Source organism: Plectrocnemia conspersa, unplaced genomic scaffold, assembly GCF_051122295.1.
Source record: "Plectrocnemia conspersa isolate PC_06_02 unplaced genomic scaffold, ASM5112229v1 ptg000008l, whole genome shotgun sequence".
Lineage (NCBI taxonomy): Eukaryota > Metazoa > Arthropoda > Insecta > Trichoptera > Polycentropodidae > Plectrocnemia > Plectrocnemia conspersa.
Genome location: NW_028277172.1, coordinates 13,685,656 through 13,705,130, shown reverse-complemented (window position 1 = coordinate 13,705,130; position 19,475 = coordinate 13,685,656). Strand labels below are relative to the sequence as shown.

Sequence of the window (19,475 nt, the reverse complement as noted above, 5' to 3'; positions counted from 1 at the left end):
AAGCTCCCTGATTTTTTCCTGTGTAATCCGTGCCGCGTGTGGTCTGGCATTGTCGTGCTGCAAAATTCGCCTTTGATTGTTGACCAAAACTGAACGTTTTTTCATACTAATTGACCACAGTATACCTCTGCAGTAATTGTTTGACCAGGTTTTAATAACTCTTAATAGATGACACCAATCATGTCCCACCAAACACAAAGAAGGATCTTTTTTAAGGTCAATGAGGGTTTAGGGGTAAGTATGGGTACTTCGTTTTTAGAAAGCCATTGATTTTTTTCTTTGGATTGTTGTATAGGATCTACTTCTCATCGCTTGTAACGATCCTTTTTAGAAATGATGCCGTTTCGTGCCTAGACAGATGGTAATTCGCTGCTCAATGGCCGTTTGTGAAAGTTCGTGCGGTACCCAAATTCCTTGCCTGTGTTTTTTTCCAATGCGCTTGAGATGGTCTTTAACGGTCGTCCAAGGGCAGCCAAGTTCCTCTGACAATTCTTTGATGGTTTTTCGGGGATCCACTTCCACTGCTGATTTTAACACGTCATCGTCTAATTTTGTAGGTCTTCCCGATTTGGGGGCATTTTTCAACCCCTATCACCACTTTTAAATTTTCTAAACCACCTGTGACATTTTTGAAGATGCAATACGTCTCCATAAATTTCACAGATGATCTGAGTGGCTTCTTTTGCTTTCTTTCCTTGATCGAACAAAAATAGCATATAATAACGCAAATGGGTCTCCTCGATTTCTGGCCTTGACATTTTTTTCTATAGGGTAAAAAAAAAGATTTTACTGAAATTACATATTTAAAAAAATACTTTCGGGATAGATTCGAAACTGTTTTTCTTAGATTTTCTTTTAGGCATAACTAAATAAAACTGAATGAACTTTTTAATTTATTTTGCTGCATTAAATCCAGTTGTCAAATTACTGATAATATAATCTATAAAAACATTACATTTATATAATTCAGCCAATGCTATTGTTGATTTTTCATTATTTCTTTGCTTCTGATACTACTGATTTATTTTTTAAACGTTCATAAAGCAATAAAGTCAACAATAATTTGCAAACAAATTTTAACACAAATGTAGCCACGTCAAAAAACTACAACCTGTCCCTTAGAATAATAATGTTTGTGAAAGTACTACCTAGAAAATGGGCGCTTTTGAAGGCAATGTTCCACTCCATTTAATTTCTTGTATGTATAAAAAGGACTAAAGGAACTTATACCTAGAATACATTAGTACATACATCTCAAACAACTGTATTTTAGTTCAGATTGAAGTCGATTTTTATTTTTTTTTATATAAATATATTCATGCTATGATAAAAAGAATTGAAATGAAACCTATAATTATATAAGGTTTGAAACTTTAATATATATATATTGAAGTTTCAAACCTTATATTATATTGATTACCTATAATTATATAAGGTTTGAAACTTCATCATATTATTTAATGTTAATATATGATGCTCTAATTTATTATCTATTGATATATGTTCATGAAACTGTATTCATTATTCAACCTATATTTTTTTATACATAATGTTCAAATGCCTGATACATATTTTTACATGTTTTTCAGATTTGTTAATTCGACCCTATACAAAACTTTAGCACAAGTCGCCAGCGGAAACTCCGGAGAGAGAGGAGCAGCCTCCCCCGACTCGAGCAAGCCTTCGAGCAACAGAAAGAGCAGCAGCGGCATCGAAAGAAAAGAAAGCTTGTCAGAAAGAAGAGAGAGCAATATCGACAAAAAAGATAGTGCACCGCCAAACAATACTGCATAGTAACTAATCTAGTCTTTTCAAATATATATATACATATTATATATCTATGAAGCAGTGTTAACGTGCAACGGACGATTGAATTTCCTTCCATTTATATATTATATAATATAATAAATTATTACAATACCAAAAAGACGTGAAGTGAACTGTTGTTTAAAAAAAGAAGTCATTGTATAATTAGTGGACGCGGCCACGGTCTTCATTCTAAAGTCATGTTTAATTTGTTCAGTAATGTTAGTTGACGACGGCATTTGACGTGTGTGTGGGCATGCGTGCGTATGTCTGTGTCTGTGCATGCGTTTTCATTAGACGATGATGTGAAACTCTTCAAGAACGTAAAAATCGAAACATATGGCAATTTTATAAGCTTTAAATTTTACTAAATACGTGTGTATGTGTATCGTCGAAGCTGTACCCCACCGACGATTGTACTGTTTACGTTTATCTCATCATCGCTCGAAACTCGACCAAATAGTTAACTTGCAAATGAACGTCGCCGATCGACGCTAGTCAAATGTTTTATCATTGTGAAATCGACGGAATAAAGATCTCATGATTGAATAATTTATGTTATTTTAGGTAGTCTAATTGTGATGCGTACAGATGCGTATTTGATACGCATCCGTACGCTCAAAAGTCACTCGAAGGAATGCGAGACCAAATGTGTAGATTAGTTTGTTAATTTTACGTTGTTCGGACGAAGCGGTAAAGATTTGCGAAGTTTATCGACTAACTATTTATTTTAAAACTTTAGTTGTATTGATGTATATTTATTATAAATATTATAAGCGACTGCGAGTTTATTTTTTAATTTTAATTTTGTGTGTATCAAAAAAGCGTACTTAGACTACGATTCATCGTGTAAATTTGATCATATCTAGTTAGTATATCGATTAATTAATATATTAGGTCGTTGCATATGAAATGTCTTATAAAAACAATCTGAAAAATAGCTTGGCTATTATGCATTCTATTTAACAAATCGTTAGTAATAGGAATGACCGGAGATTCATGAAACTTTTTGCCAAAGTCTTTTCCTTTAATCAATTATATTGACCTAACACAACTGACAATAAATAATAATATATTATGATATACACATATTTATATGAGTATTTTGGATCAGCAGACTCCCACGAGTACAAATTTAAAGCTCAGAAAAACATTATAACTGTAATATTATTATGATACTTTCTACCGATGGGTTTCAGATAAGTAAAAGACGGTGTACTGTTTATGGTGGAAATTTCAAAACATAACCCATTCTGGTTTTTCAATGATTGTTTTATAAGAAAACAATTTGCAGCACGAAAGTGTTAAATGTAACTATTCGAATTCAAGTATTGTTGGTCAGCAACTGTCATTTTTATAACAGGGACAATCTGAAGAGTAGGTTGACGTTGACAAATTTGGTATACAATCGAATGAGTAAAATAATCTGAACCTTCTATTGACTACTTACAGTTTATATCTCAATGTCATTCTGCTTATATTGTCTCTAGTATAAGATAATAAATAAAATTATTACAAAGCAAAACATTTCATCCGCAACAATCTAATATTAGGTGATATATAATAAGATAAAAATGATATTTAAAGCTAGTGCGACCCAATTGTATGGATGTACGTACACATATACGCATATTCCTCCGATTATTTGTTGTGATTTTGTTGTTCATATATTTATATAGATTTATATTTATAAATATTATATATATATAATAAATAAAACAAATTAATTAAATAGCGTAAATGTTGTTGTGGATATTCGATGTCATAGATGTACATATTATAAAATACACTTAAGAAAATAAACTTAACGCACAAGAAGCGTTTCGTTAACATCTCGGGGTCAGTTTTTAAGAGAGTTTGACACCACTGTCGAGCAGTGAATAGAAGAAGGTTAGAACGAGTCACCGTATACTTATGTAAATGTAAATTTTGAATTAATAGTGAGATTGTACAGTCGTACATGTGCATATACATTATAATGGTTTAGATTTAATCGATTGTGGACGACCATTGTAATATCGTTATATTAAAATAAAACATTCATATTTATATATATATATATATATCATCGAAATTTTCTGTGATTTGTCTTCTGCGACTGCTCGGGGAGGCAAGTGAGATTAAACAAAATGTTTTTGCAAAACAGGGGCCCGAGCCCCGCACGAAGGTCCTAATTAAATGTTTTTGTGTGTATTCTTAACACAAATTTGGCAATACTTGTTTATAGCATTAAAATCGCTTTTAAACTTTATTTAAATTAAATTAATCTACGCACATCTATGCATACATTTGTATAAGCCGGTGGTTCTCTAAGTACATATTGGGTACAGTTTAGAGTTCTATCATAATAGAGCTAATAAATGTTCACTAGAAATAGTCGATACAATGAAAACACACAGCACGAGTAAAAGTTTATTGAAAAGGGGGTGGATTCCTCAACGTCCCTCTGCAGTGACAGTGAGGCTAACAAAGAGTGCTCAACGTTTGAGGCCCAGATACATTTCTCCAATTATAAAAATAGATACTTTACACTTTAAATAGATAAAAGGCAAGTGACATTTTGCTGTGCAGAACAAAAATTTTAAAAGTTGAAAACGGTTCCTTAAGGCGAAAATTGGAATGTTATGCACAAAGATAGAATAAGTTTAACACTGCCTCACATAGCAAATATTTGAATGTAATGAATGCATTCTCTTCAAAGAAATAATAAAATTAAGTCAGTTACCATATTTTTAAAAGTTTGAGAACCACTGGTCTAAACGCAAACACTCACTCATAAATGTATATAAATTAAGTACAAATTAATCTATTGTTCATTTTATAAAACAAAGTTTTTGATAATGAACCTTCCGACGATTGGACCAAATCGTTATATTATGATCGCATAACCTCATCTGACTTATTTTAAACGACTGCTCATTGTCTGAATTAAAGTTTCAAAGTCGATTGAGACTGATGAAATACAATGGGCTTAATAATAATGTTGTTCTGTGTTCTTTTCCGGACCTCTACTGCGAGAAATGTGCCTTTTGAATATGTACGTGTTTTCAAACAGATTGTAATATGTATTTGAAAAAAGCATTTCTTGTAAACTCAATATAATCACGATCCATTTTTAAATGGGTTATAATTTAATTAATAATGAAAATATTAAATTTCTAATTTTTTCCCCCACAATGAAAATGTATAACTATGCTCAATTTATAGTTTGATCTCATTTTGAGTGTTGGGTGTTTTAAGTGTGTGTATGGTTAACTTGAATATATTCAACAATTTGAGGAAAAGTTTCTTAAATTTAAATCTTGAACGAAATCGTAATGATAAACATTTACACTTTTTACACATATATATACATATTAAATTATATTATTAATTAAAAGTGAATTATGAAACATATGGATAATAGTTAAAAAAATAATAACAAATTCGTTAAGGCATCAATTATAATGTCAAATTGCCAAACGAGTGATTTTTTTATATATACATTATTATACAAACCGATGATTGCTTTACTTGGTTCTAAAAATATTTTATAGTTTCTCATTTCAGGGTGCTGCACTTTCACAGCTCCTAAGCAAGTCTCTATAATAAACAAAACATCCGTTGATCAAAATTCGAACAAACACATCACACAAAGCTTAAAACTTGTATTAGTATAAATATTTAATTATCGTATTGTACAGTGAGATTCCGATGCGTATTAGGGTACTTTGTAAAACTAGTCATTCTCATAAATTATGTATGTTCATATAGTAGGGACCCAGATTCCTTCATAAAAGGAGGTCTATCTAAGTATGATAGTTGCATGTTAGGGCAATATATTATTATTAATAAAAAAATAAAATAAATACATTTATTTATTATATATTGAATAATGGCTTTGATTAGTAAACAGATTAATCTCATATCAGTTTCTTTTTGGATTTTGATCTTTTTTAAATATTGCTCAACGGTGCCAATTTGTCATCGCGGTGCCAAAAAGATTTCTACGGTGCCAGATATTAACTGCAGGGTGCCAAGTCTGATTAAATTTCAATGTAAGCTCAACCATATTCGATCTAAAAAAATTTAATTTAATCGTTCATCCTAAATCCTACTATATTTTTTCATATTACATAAATAAAAATAAACGATTTACAACGTTACACGCAATAATCGTTAATCTATTTTACTCTAATTAAATTTTTTATATACATATGTATATACGTTCACCAAAAGTATTGGTGTTCTTTTGTACATTTTTGGAATATGGAAAAAAGCTAATTCTAAATACACATACATATATGGAAAAATTATTATTATCATCATATTGTTATCTTTAAAACAGACTGATTCTTTGACACAATCATTCTTACTTAAGATCCGCTTAGTAGTAAGCGATTACAAGAGTTTAAATAGAAACTGGCTTATGCTTTTGCGATTAGTATTTTTCCCCCCGATTCATTTTGATTAGCTTTAGATTCAGCTGTATATTTATATTAATATAATATTCGAGAATCCAATCAAACGAAGGTATATAATAACGATCTTTACCGTAATTCGTCTTTGTGTGTCTTAAAGTTTGCTTAATTAATATTAAAGCAGAGCACGATGAAGTACTAATATTATTTTTAGTTTTCATTATTTGCTTATGAGAGAATATGAATATTGGAATATACGTAATGTGAAATTTGTGATATTGTTTCGCCACTGCGTAATTTATTGTATAAAACTATAATTCTTAAGCTTTTTTTTTATCAACTTCTGATCAAATTAAAATACATAGTGAAAGTTCACAAGTTCATATTTTTTATCAACTTCTGATCAAATAAAAATACATAGTGAAAGTGCACCAAATTTAATTAATTCTATTTTTGGAAAAATTAACTGACAGTGTAACTAATAAATAAAAAATAAGGTGACTTTTGAACTAATATATAACAGCAATTGAGTTGTATAACGATCAGAGAAGTTTGATGTAATATCACTTCTGCATTTAACTTTTGATTAATCGATAGTTTAATACATAAGAGGTTGATTAATTTATTTACATATATATACATATATATCGAAATTTAAATAACAGGATTCTTCATAATGATCACTTACATTTGACCGACGTTTCGGCACGTATATTCTGCCATTGTCACAGTATCCCGTATTATCATTTTTAATATTAATACTCCCAAAAAAATGTATATATATAATAGAAACAGCAGTATGCCAAACTTGCCAATTAGTTTAAAAACGGATCAATCGTGTGTGCGTATTTTAGAGCAAAGTTGTTTGCCCTTCCACAAAAATAATGTAATTGCACAAAATTTATTTCGTCAACAATTTTTTTATAAATATATATATTTGAGTGTATTTAAATGTGTCTGTGTGTTATAAAATTATATATGAAATTAAACTTTTATGTACGTTGTTACTTTTTTATTCCGAAGCGTGATGTTTAGCGAGCATTGCAAAGATTAAATTTAAAAAACTTATAAATAGTATTATTATTCATAGTATTCTTAAAAAATGTTTGCAATATTAGAAGTTATTTGTTAATGTCGTATTAAATTGAAATATATATATTGTATTATGATATATATCTTTATTTATTTCTTAAAGAATCACTACGTTATACATATATATTTATTCATAAATAAAATATATATATTATAATGAATAAAATAAGTATATGAAAATCGAATACGTGTTTTATTTATCATCAACTTATATAATAATATATACATTTTTCATAAAAAAAGGAAATTAAAATATTAATAAGCGTCTTTTGCATAATTTTAACGCTGCGACACTAATTTTGATTTTTATATAGAAAAAATAAAACCTAATATAATGTAAAAAAAACAGTGAATTTTTTCACTAGCATACACTAAATATAAGAGAATTAAAAATTATGGAAAAATCAATATACAAATAGGTGTAGAAGGCAATGGGAAACCATCACAGCGAATTTATTTCCAAATATTAAAAACACCACTCTAAAAATATCATATGGAAAGCAAATTAGCAGTGGTTTACAACCATTCATTTTAATCACATTGTACAATATCTTTGCTTCAACATTTAATTTATACCGATTTTTTAACATTCTTAATCCATAATTATAAATGGATATCATTACTCAGATTCAAATAAGCTCTATCTATATACTATGTATAATAACCAATAAAAATTAATGTTCTTATAAATTTTTACAATTACCGCATTTGAAAAAATTATAATTTTACATTAAATTAATTTTTGTTACTTTTATTGCAAAAAAATGTTGTTATTAAAAGGCGAAGTTCTCGACAATTTTAATAAAAAAGTAAGTTGATAGCCGCTGCTTGCTTTGTAACACATTTTAATGCGGCTAATTTTACATTCCCATTACTATATATAAAGGCATTACTAAGTCGCAGCAAATTTTATTTTATTACTTATTTAAAATATAAAAATTAATGTATATGAAATAATTTTAATAAAAATATGATTTTTTAACATACAATTTATTTGGAATAAACTTTAAAATACGAGGGTAAATCAAAAAGTTAAAGAAATTCATTTAACATATAATGCTGTTTTATATAAATATTTTCCATTGATTTGCAATGCTAAAATAGACTTTAAAAATAATGTATGAAGATCCCCGGCTCAGAATAAAAAGTATATTAGACCGACACTGATCTTTGACTTTTCCATTTATCCTCATAGTAAACCTTACGTACGAAGCACTGTTTCAAATTTCATATACACCAACTTAACAATACAAAGCGACTAACAGTCGCGATAAACTAATGGCAATGAGTATGTACACATAAATAACTCTAAATCAAATTAATCGAAATCTCCGAGCAAGTTCTTCAAAAAGTCCTGACCCGTTATACTGGCGACGGCGGCTTCGATGGCACTCTCGTTCTTGGCGTTCTCCCTCAACGTTTCCCCGTCCACTTTCTGTGCTTCGGCGAACTTCTTTACATCGCCCGAGGTTTGCGAATTCACATTCAAGCTGCTCGGAACCACAGCCCTTTTAATTATAAGTCTCTGCTTCGACTGGAGCATGTTCGTTCCCTGCAATATGTTTCCGTGTAACACTTTAAAAGTGGCCAGGCCTTTGTTGCCTTTGACTATGATCGGCTTGCTGATCACTTGCGTCTTCGGAGCGTCGGACGACTCCGTCTTCGTGGAATCCAACGAGGGCCTCTTCGTCAATATTAATTTGGTGTATTTCATCGGATTGTTTATATTAGTTTTGTTCACAATCAACGGCTGATTTTGCGATAAAGAAGAACTAGACGGCACGGTCAAATGTACCATATTCTTCTGCCCGGATTCATTCAATGAAGGTATGACTTGTTGTTTGTTGATGAAGATGGTCTTGTATTGCTGTTGATTGGTCAGTTTAAGATTGGTGTCCATCAGTTTGGTATCATCGGCGAAAACGATAGGCAGATCCATGATATTAGGAGTGGTTGAAGTTCCTTGTTCTTCTTTTATAACCTAATTAGTACAAAAATAATATTAAATAATTAAACAATTAAATAAAATTAGTAAGTAAGAATGCATTGAGGCAACAATCCTAACTGGCACATTTAAAGGCGAGTATATGTTTTTCTTAAAACGATAAATTTTTAGCATCAAGCAGTTTCTTTATTAATTTCACCTTGCCTTCACAATGGCAATAATAAGTCACAAAAACAATTATTACTTTAATCTTCCATTATAAATTATATAGAGCATAAGTTATCCTAAATATTCCACAATGCATTTGTTAAGATTTTCATCAAAGAATCATCCAATCTTATAAATATCAGTGATAAAATGAAAATAATTAAGAAAAGCTTGCAAAAGACATGTACATCAAAAATTGGGTAAATATTTTTTTTTTTTAAATATTAGTATTACCATTTTCATAGGCAAATGTGTTGTTAAGCCAGTAGCCGACGCCAATTTGCTTTTGATCATCGAACTAGATAATCCAGGGCCTTTATAAACAGAATTTTCCAAGACTGAAATAAAAATAAATTTATGTTATATTTTTTTAGTATAAATATTAAAAAAATTAAAAAATGCATACCTTTGATTCCACTCTTTGAAATAGATTCTGTAAAAAAGAAAATGTTAAAGAATCATCATAGTATTAGGTTGTTTTGCATAAAATAGCCGAGCAAGACCTTTGTTTTGCACTTGCAATAATATCGGTAATACTGATACTACTTGCAATATACATAGTTTAGCATCAGGAAAAGTGAGAAAAATGGATACTGTGCACATTAATAACAGGCAAAAACTATTTCAAAATTAAACGAATAGATTTGAATTTTAACTTTATTCTTCATATTCTCAAAACTATTATAGTTATTAAAATATTTAAACCCACTCACTTAAAATTAGTATTTAAAAATCACTATCAAAATCGGCCACTTTATACAAAATTAACATCTAAGAAAATCTGGTGTGAATATTTACCATATGAACCGTTTCCTGTTATTGGAATGCTCCTGAAATTAACAATAAAATATTAAAAGCAATCATAAAATAATAAATAAAATACACTAAAATAAACCAAAACATACCTTAATTGATTGTTACCGATTTGTACATAAGAATTTGTATCGAATCTCTTCGCTGGCGGTGATAAACTACTTCTCGCCTCGATCATGGGGTCTTCGTCAACACTCACTATATTCGTAATAAAATGATGAAATCAGTTATTAAAATACATAAAATACAGTAACACACCTTTAGTATTTAATATATCGCTAATACTGATGGTGGCACCTTCAGGCGGCGGATTATTAACTTCGTAAAGGGCTGAACCTCGACTTTTGATCGGCGATATTGTTTTCATGGCTATGTGACATCATTCATAAGTTACCATAATACAAAAACCTCACGTTAAAAATTAATAAATACACTCACGCTTATGTCTGATTCGTTTCTTATTGTTCGGAATATTCATTAGAGGTCTGTGCCTATTGATATTGCTGCCGATCGGTTCCCGTTTTGGTATCATTATCGACGAACTGTTCTTATCCAGATCGGGACCTCCGTTGTAGCTATCGGGAGAGGAACATCCGTATCCGTCGTTATCGTGATGCAGCAAAAATGAGAGGAATAACGATACTTCTTCCTAAAATTTTACAATCAATATGAATCTAATATTGATGAAATCTGATGATGTACGTTATTATTACCGCTATTGTGCATTCCAGCATTCGTTGAGTGACTCCTTCGAGTTGCCGCTTCAATCTTGGTAATCTCAGCAATTCGTCGGCACTACCGGCCACAACTAATCTTGATTTGACTCGTAATTTGCAACGGAGGACTTCAGCATCTTGTTGTCTGATCAATTAAGGTAAGTTAATTCTTATTAGAAAATAATTGTTCAGACATACGTGTATTGTTGAAGGAAACTAACTACACGGAAAAATAAAAAATACGGGAGAAAGATCTTACCTAAAATGGTCCTGGGTTATGACCGATTTTTTACTGGTGTTGGTTTTAAATCAAATGGAATACGTTTTGATGAGTGATATTAAAATAAAACTCGGAAAATATCTAAACCAATATTATGATGTCTATACTACTCTTTTAGAAAAACTAATTGATACTATTTTCCAAATAAATGTGAAGTAAATAGATTCATTGGCTAAAAAGACACGGAACTAGTCCAAGATTTTGAGAATATCTGCTGATTGTAATTGCAGGACAGATAATTAAAGTAAAATACAGAATAATTGAGGGTATTTAATGGCTTGAGTCGAGAGAACTGGAGTTTGAAGGAGTTTATAGTGTATGGTGGTGTTGAAGGGAATAGAAGCAGAGGACCATCTGACACTTACGTGCAATTTGATGCGTTTTGTCCAATCACAAAGAGGACTGGACATGGCAGATCTAACAAACAGTCTTCTGGCGTGCCTCTGGGTCCTTCTGCGGTCAATAGTGGTAGACCCAAGCAAACTAGACCAGCAATTCCAGGAACGCTAACAGCCAGCTATATAACAAAGATAATTTCAATTATAGTTTGCAATCACCTATTTACATCATTATCTACAGTAAAATTTTAACTAAGAACTTTTAAATGGAACACTAGCAGTAAAAAAAAAATTACAGAACGTTCTACTGCAAATTTTTAAGTCAACACAACTTTTTTAGGATAATTAATAATTATTTAAAAGCTTAGAACAATTATATATTCAAATTACAACAGGATTATTGAACGGGTTTTTTAAACATCATTTTCATTACCTCTTTGATATTTTTTTCAATTAGTTATCTAGTTTTTGAATATCCTGAAGGCAAGTAAGTGGATTACAACAGTACAAACTAAAACTTAAGATTATCATCGGTATTAAACTACAACAAAACACGGTTGGTTGTAAAGGTAATTAAAACAAATGAGATTGAGACAATTCTGACTGGTACATTTTAAAAGCCAAGGGTATGTTTTATCACAGAATCTCATTGATTTAAAGCGACATGTGTATGATATAACTGGGAAAAAAACTAAAGATGAGGTCAGATTCGAAAAGCAGTTTTACATACTTGAGCAGCTATAGCAGCGCCAGGTCCTTGTCCAACAAGAATCAAAGGTCTTCGGGGATTATCGAGTTTCAGAGATTCAGCTCTGGCTTTAGCGGTATTTACTAGTTGCGAAAGACAAGATGTAACTGGTAAATTAGGCGGCCAACTCGCTATAAACATAAAGACATAAATTAAATGAAATATAGTATAAATATTTATATTACCTTTATGAATAATATATATATATACTTTGATGGGAATGTACAATGTGAACTTGAGCGATGGCTCTGAGTCTTTCGGCCCAGCGAGCGTCGCGTTTATCTCGGCCGGACGGCACTAATAGTAGCAGCGGTGCTTGAGGATCTGAAGGCGTGCTCGCAGAAGCGATGGTGGGACCGGTGGCACCGTTCTCAGCTCCGTGAATCCGTCCGTTCAACGGATGGAACATCGTCATCTTTTCGACCAGGATTGGAACCTTGCTCTTCATGGTCTGAATATATAAGAAAAATATGAGTTTACAGGTCTCGACTAAGAAAATTCGAATCAACTCACCAACATAATCTCTCGATAGCAAGCTAAAAGTGGAGTCGGCAAGTGTTCAGTGAGGGCGTTGTGCAGCCATTGCGCCAAGCAAGGTTGCCATCTAGTCTGCGGTGTTGCTAGTAAAGCGCGTAAGGAACGAGCTCCCCCTCCTCTGGCGGCCGCTCGTTTGGCTCCGGCTAATCCGGCCGTTAACAATGCTGCTCTTGTACTGTGTATGATTGTTAACGCTTCTATCAGCAATAAGCTCTGTGCCGAGTTCCAGGCGAGACTGAAAAATTGTTCAATTAATATAAAAAACATCCAAATCCGTAAGCGCTACATGAAGTAAATCACGAAAAAAATGATAAATATTTTATTAATAGCTTTAACTTAAAACTAGACCGCATGAAATTGAAATGTGACGCTGGAAGCGGATGCTAAAGATTCTCAGAACAAATACTTGAGCCAATGTACCCTTTCATGAAGAGCTAGATACAAAACAATCTGTCTCGACATAAATTCTCTAGTCTTTCTAGGGTTCAAAAAGAATCATTATAGTTCATCTACGATTAAGCCAAACACAGACTTAATTTGGTCAAATAACACAGGTCTGTGATGTAAAACTTGTCCTCTAATTTTGATTTAATATAATGAAAAGTACGGTGAGACGGTTTTCATGTATAATATATTCATATTTATGGTATTAAATAATTATTTTATGTGTGTTTTTTCATTTGCCCCCAAACTAGTTGAAATTAGCATAATTACAACAATGTAACTAGTGAAAGCCAGTTTCAACCAGGTGACTAGCCTGTTTTCTCATCCTCCATATATTTCCCCTTGCATCTGTGTTTCTTCAGTCCCTTCGTCCACCTACAGTGTGTATCTAGACTCCGTGCAGTACACGTGCCATAGAGCTCCGAGCTTTGTAAGACTACTTTTTAGTTACAATGTCACTAAGCGTTTGTGCTTGTATTTTTAAATGAGAATGGCTTTCCGAGGATGTGTTAACTGACCGGATTGTTGAAGAACTGAAGTAGTAGTTTAATGGCAAAAAGCAATAATTTTGCTTTGGTACACTAATGGTTTAGATTAAGCCAAAAAATCATAGTGATTATTGTACTTTTGCTCTAGTAATGTGCAAGGTTTTAATCTGAAGAACAAAAAGGAAATTTCTTATCCTAACATTCCGTCAGTAGTACGACCTGTCCCAGAAGGACCAGGAATACTTGTTCCTTCCCTTCCAGATACACTAGAAAATATTGGCTCGCATTTTTCGGATCAGAATTTATACTGAATGCAGTGGCGTAGCTAGGGTACGGATCAGATCTTCCTAAAGAATCTGCATAGCTTTTAGGTTGCAGATTAAAGAAAAAAATTGTTAGCACCTGCTACATTCTTTTATTGATTTTGAAGTAGAGTAAAAGAGTTTGTGCAAAGATAGTCCAGGACTCATGGTAGCTTTCAACATTGAATACAAACTTGACTTTTAAAACACAAATATCTTAAAATTGCATTTTGTGTCATATTTTTAATCTTTTAATATATTTTTGTGATAAAATAGATGTTATTTTTAGAAGCAGCACATAAAAATCAGTTAACAAAACTAAAACAATTTTCAATAGTATTTTTTGCAGGCCTGTGTAATCGGTGATCTTTCTCTACATTTCATGATGTTATCAACCAAATCCGAAAGAGCATTTTCTTCTCAAGAAACATTTTCTATAGTCTCTTTTTCGTTAATTGTCTTCAATGTTCAAAGTATTTAACGTGTTCTTCTCCAATATATAATTTCAGAAGTATTGATTATTTTTCATCACCTCTTTATATTGCGCCATTACTAATTCGTCTTTTTATTACCATTATAAGAAAATTTAAAGAAAATTGTTGAGTTTAATATACCTGTGAATTTTTTCCTCCCAATCCGGTTTCAGATCTTCTTCTTCGCCTATCATATCACAATCGACGAGTGCTTTCTCCCAGTATGGCAATTCATCAAGCATTAACGGAGGTTGTACATCCTAAAAAAAAGTAGCCAACGTCAGGAGACTGAATAAAATCAATAAATTAATAAAGATTTTTATACATCTTCAACTCCCTCGATGTCAATTATATCATCTTCGTGGGCGCCTTGAACGTGACAGTCTGGACATTGAGGAGCTCGCCGCACAAGCAGCAGGCGAGTGCCATTGCTGCTTGCGGTGGCGGCTCCAACACCGGCCCGTGCGTAGCTGTGCTCCATCCAGACAAACGATAACGGCTTCTAAACAAATACAAAAACTCAATTAAACACTTTTGCTATATATTAGTTATCTTTTATATATATATATCTATAATGGTAAATATTTATTCAGTGTGCCAATGACTGCTATCAACTACATAATAGCTTATTTGTTTAATTTCAATTTATTGTAATACATGCAATTAACAAAGTTTTCTACAACTCATTTGTTTAATTTTTTTAACATATACATACTCACATTAGAAGTTAAACTAACCTACAGATGTACAGTCTGTCCAAGATGTGAACGCTCATCGACACAGTATTGGCGAGAAATATAATAAATAGAGTGACCATGTGAAATTACACGTTCAATTAATTTTTCCTTTTTTAATTGAATTTGTTGAGGAAAATGTAAAATATCACTTTTTTATATACATATTTAACTCAAAAACATAATAGCAGTTCTGTTTAATATAATATTTAAAAAAAATACCAATAGAATATTACAGGAATTGTTTTATTGATTAGAAAATTACACAACATGACAATAATTTATAATAAAAATATAAGACATTATAATTTTTAATTAAATTTCTAACATATGGTAACGTTCAAGTATTGGTGTAAACAAATTCGCGGAAAACTGTATATGTGTGCATGCATGCGTACACGCACCCTTATTGTTGACATCTTGGATGGACTATACATATATAGAATTAATACTAGAAATAAAAACAATTTAAGGATAGTTAGGTATAAGTAAACGTGTATGAACAGGGGAATAATGTACCTAGGTGCGAATTTGTATAATAATATTCCTAGGACAATCCGCAAAAATAAAAATGTTGCAGGTTTCCTCAAATATAATATTAGTCTTTGAATAAATTTGTTTAGTGTATAAACAATTAGCTATTTTAGCTAAATAAAATAATAAAACCATTAAATAAATTCTGGGAACATCTTTTATTCACCACACAAGATTAATCGCTTGGTGAGAAAGATGACACCAATAAGGCCGTAGACAAGTTATAGATAATTTATATAATAGTGTTCACATTACTGAATCATTGCTTGATACAAATTTATCAGCTAATACGTGGATTACAGAAATGAACTCATCATTTCATCAGAATTTTATAAATGTTGAGACAAACAACTAACAGTCATTGCAAATAAAGCTAAAAATGATACTCGAATATAACAAAGACAATAACGAAGTCGATTATCACAACCAATACAATAAAATAAAAATCTTGGCAGGTACAAAAATTTAGGAACACATATTAGTACTCGTTCAACTCGAATAACAGTCAGAAATGAATCAATTGATCCAACTGATAAAAGGTATGTATGTATATGAAAAAAACCTTGTCGTTCGTACGTGCTTATTTCATCCGGTACATCCGGTAAATGCATGGTATACAGAATTGTTATTTTTGAAAAGCATTATAAACAAATAGGGGATCAATACGTAGTATGTAAACAATCTGTATGTAAATATAAGAAGAGTGACATTGAGAATCCATACCGACGAAGAAGTAAGCGCGTGCAGATACGAAACGAACGTATTGTGCAATTCGCTCTCGCAGTGAGGAATGATCTTCTGCAAAGACAAATAGAATCGAGTAAGACAACATTAGAATGTAAATATTGGCAAGTTAAACGGATGCGAGAGTGCGACGCGTCCCAATTGGTAGTACACATAGTGAAATAAGCGAAACTTCTTAGCGGGCGGACGATCGATTGATTGGGCGTAGGCCTAAGGGAACATAACCTCACCGAGAGGGAGCGTCGCGTGTCCTTGCTACGACGCTCGGCGGCGCCGGACATGACCACCTAGGGTGGCGCTCATCGGGCCGCCGGCTGCGGCTTCGGCACTCTTCGCTTATACGAGGAACATAACCTCAAACGGAAAACAAAACAAGAGCGCGACGCAACAAGGAGCAGCCCAGACGGCCGTAATGTTGCCAACTGCCAAAAACGCGACTGCGATAAGATGGCGTATAAAGCAAAATACAATTTAGAAACATTTAATTAATTCATTAATAATATCTTTATTCGACATATGTTTTTTAGTATGCGAATTACATTTCGAGATCATTATTAATAGAATAAATCCTAACTAAAATTGTTACACATAAACTACCGTATAAATTAATGTTTCAATACCATTCTTGGAAGTCGCAAATGCGGCAATAGACGTATAATTTTTATTTGAACTGAAGCGGGAAGAATCAAAAATAGTGTTGCCATATGACAAATAAATCCAGTGTTGCCGTTAGTATATTTTTAAAAAGTGATAATCCTAGCGGCTAATGTCAGGCAAGCGCCTGAGGCTTTTCTACATTTCGGCGTCTCTGATAAATTCGTCGCCTTGAGCGTCATTTTTCACAATTTATCAATTATAATAATCTAATTAATAATTCATTTTTAACGTCAACAGAGATTTTTAAAATATATACATATATATTAAAAAAATGTTTCTTTAGTAGTATTATTTATATATATATTCAATTATTACTCAAGAATAATCTAGAACAGGGCTTCTTAAACTTTTTCATTCACGACCCCATTTATGATTGTGAGTTTCTTTGCGACCCCAGATAAATTTAAAATAAAGATATATAAATATTATGTGTTGATTTTTTGATTAGGTAACAACATACATAAATATGAAAAAATATACTCTTAAAATTTGATTAGAAACATACAAAAATATAAAATTAAAAATTACACAAAAAATTGTGAAAATGTATTTATTATAGTTACAAAAATTATATGCCTTACTTTTTCTGCTGGACGTAAAATCTCTTCCACATTTTTTAGCGATGAACGATATTGGGATTTAATATGTGTTACAGCTGAAAAAGTAATTTCACATAAATATGTGGTGTTGAATGGTAGAACACTTAATGCCATATCAGAGATTGTGGGAAATTCAGTTCTAGTTCCGATCCAGAATTCAATCAAGGACTTTTTTGGAAAATCCAGTTTTAAGTTTGAGTCACTCAAAAGCTCAGCAAATTCCTCTTGAGCTTTATATGGCAGGTGATCAATCTCACTCAAGCCAATCAAAAGTAGTTTTTGAATCCAAGAAAACTTTTTGAAATCAATATTTGATATAAAATATTCACGAAACTGTGTTTCTAGCGCTTTTAAGTGACGTATAATAATTTTTGCGATAAAAGTTTTACAGTGATTTTTCTTGATTATAAAACTGTCGATACTGAAAAACATTTCGAACGAATCCTTTTCTACTTCTTTTCCAAATATTGATATTTTTAATAAAATTTTGAATTTTATCATTCGAACTAAATATATCGTAATTGTTTCCTTTAAGAGACAAGTTGAGATGTTTAATTTTTCAAAAATATCTGACAGATCCTTTTTTGCTTGGAACTAACTTAATGCTGCCTTCCAACGTGAAAAGGTTCCCTACCCCTGACCTATACTATGTATACAAACTTTTAGAAAAATCGTTTGAAATTTCCAATAGTAAAGTAATACATTTTAGAGCTATATATTATATTGCGACTAAGGAATCTTTAGATTACTGAATCTTTATAAATTTATTCTTAGGTAAAAATATTGTTAACTTGAAAAAGGGGCTCGACATAATAAGGAAAACACAGGATCGAACATGTGCAGCTTAATGGGCCATAGTTTTTTATGTATTTTCTTGATTTATTGTGACGAAACAAACGTTAAAATTATTTCTTTTACATAAGGGCTCCGCAAGATTGACGATGGAGTTTTGGTGCAGAGCAAAGCTGGCTCTGTCTAGGCATATGAATTTTACAAAGAAACATAAATTTTGAGACGAAAAAACCGACTCCAGAACTTGCACAATTTTTATTTCATCATATTTTTAGGAAAATGAAATATTGCTATATGAATTGTTTTTGTTAAATTTTTACTTTGAGCGCAAGGCCCTATGTGAGTGAATCGGTTGCTCCTTTGTCCTCCTCAAACAAAAATGTCTGAGATGACTCGTTTTTTAGTGTTCTTTGATATTTTAAAAATATTAGTAATAAGCCCTCCTAGTCAAAATAAATTTCACACAAATAGAAAACTCCGATACTTTTAATAGTACAAACACAACTATTAATTGTAGGTTAAGTAATAGTTTAAATAACGCACACAACACATTATACACAACAAAAACTAGCAAGCAGGCATAAATCTAACACTACAATTTTTTTATTGAAGCCATTGGGAAAAGGTCAATTTACACCATTGACTAGTGGTGTATTAACATCATTTCGAAATTAATTATTGCTCAAGTTCACTATGATTGTGATCATTAAAATAGGACATTAGGAGGCACAAAAGATTGGTCGTTGTAAAATCTAAAATCTAGTCAAATAAAGAAAATAGTTAATTATTGAATTCAAATTAAGCATAATCAAAAATGTCGATACTA

General features: G+C 31.5%; 2 protein-coding genes across 6 annotated transcripts in view; one reads left to right on the top strand and one right to left on the bottom strand.

Moving 5' to 3' along the window:
• The window catches only part of Dhit (regulator of G protein signaling double hit), a 77,670-nt gene extending 75,726 nt beyond the window's left edge, over nt 1-1,944 (top strand). For all 3 annotated transcript variants that reach the window (XM_088189982.1, XM_088189981.1, XM_088189983.1), the window contains one exon: nt 1,590-1,944. In XM_088189982.1, coding sequence (XP_088046108.1) covers nt 1,590-1,794 — 205 coding nt within the window. In that variant the 3' untranslated portion in view covers nt 1,795-1,944. The remainder of the gene's footprint in view (nt 1-1,589) is intronic.
• Nucleotides 1,945-7,472: 5,528 nt separating this feature from the next.
• Rcd1 (Reduction in Cnn dots 1) lies at nt 7,473-17,025 on the bottom strand. Of its 3 annotated transcripts, none has more exons than XM_088189978.1 (16): nt 16,832-17,025; nt 16,581-16,655; nt 14,915-15,091; nt 14,731-14,849; nt 12,859-13,117; nt 12,556-12,796; nt 12,328-12,476; nt 11,625-11,776; nt 10,977-11,124; nt 10,702-10,912; nt 10,522-10,632; nt 10,356-10,461; nt 10,249-10,280; nt 9,857-9,883; nt 9,685-9,788; nt 7,473-9,279 (listed from the first exon to the last, which is right to left on the bottom strand). In XM_088189978.1, exons 1-16 carry the CDS (start codon nt 16,880-16,882, stop codon nt 8,617-8,619), a joined length of 2,625 nt encoding a protein of 874 aa, XP_088046104.1. In that variant the 5' UTR covers nt 16,883-17,025; the 3' UTR covers nt 7,473-8,616. The 3 variants fall into 3 exon arrangements, with proteins under 3 accessions (XP_088046104.1, XP_088046105.1, XP_088046106.1); XM_088189979.1 differs by having other exon boundaries at nt 8,244-9,279; nt 10,561-10,632; nt 16,832-17,015; XM_088189980.1 differs by lacking the exon at nt 16,581-16,655 and having other exon boundaries at nt 8,244-9,279; nt 16,832-17,015.
• Nucleotides 17,026-19,475: the final 2,450 nt, after the last annotated feature.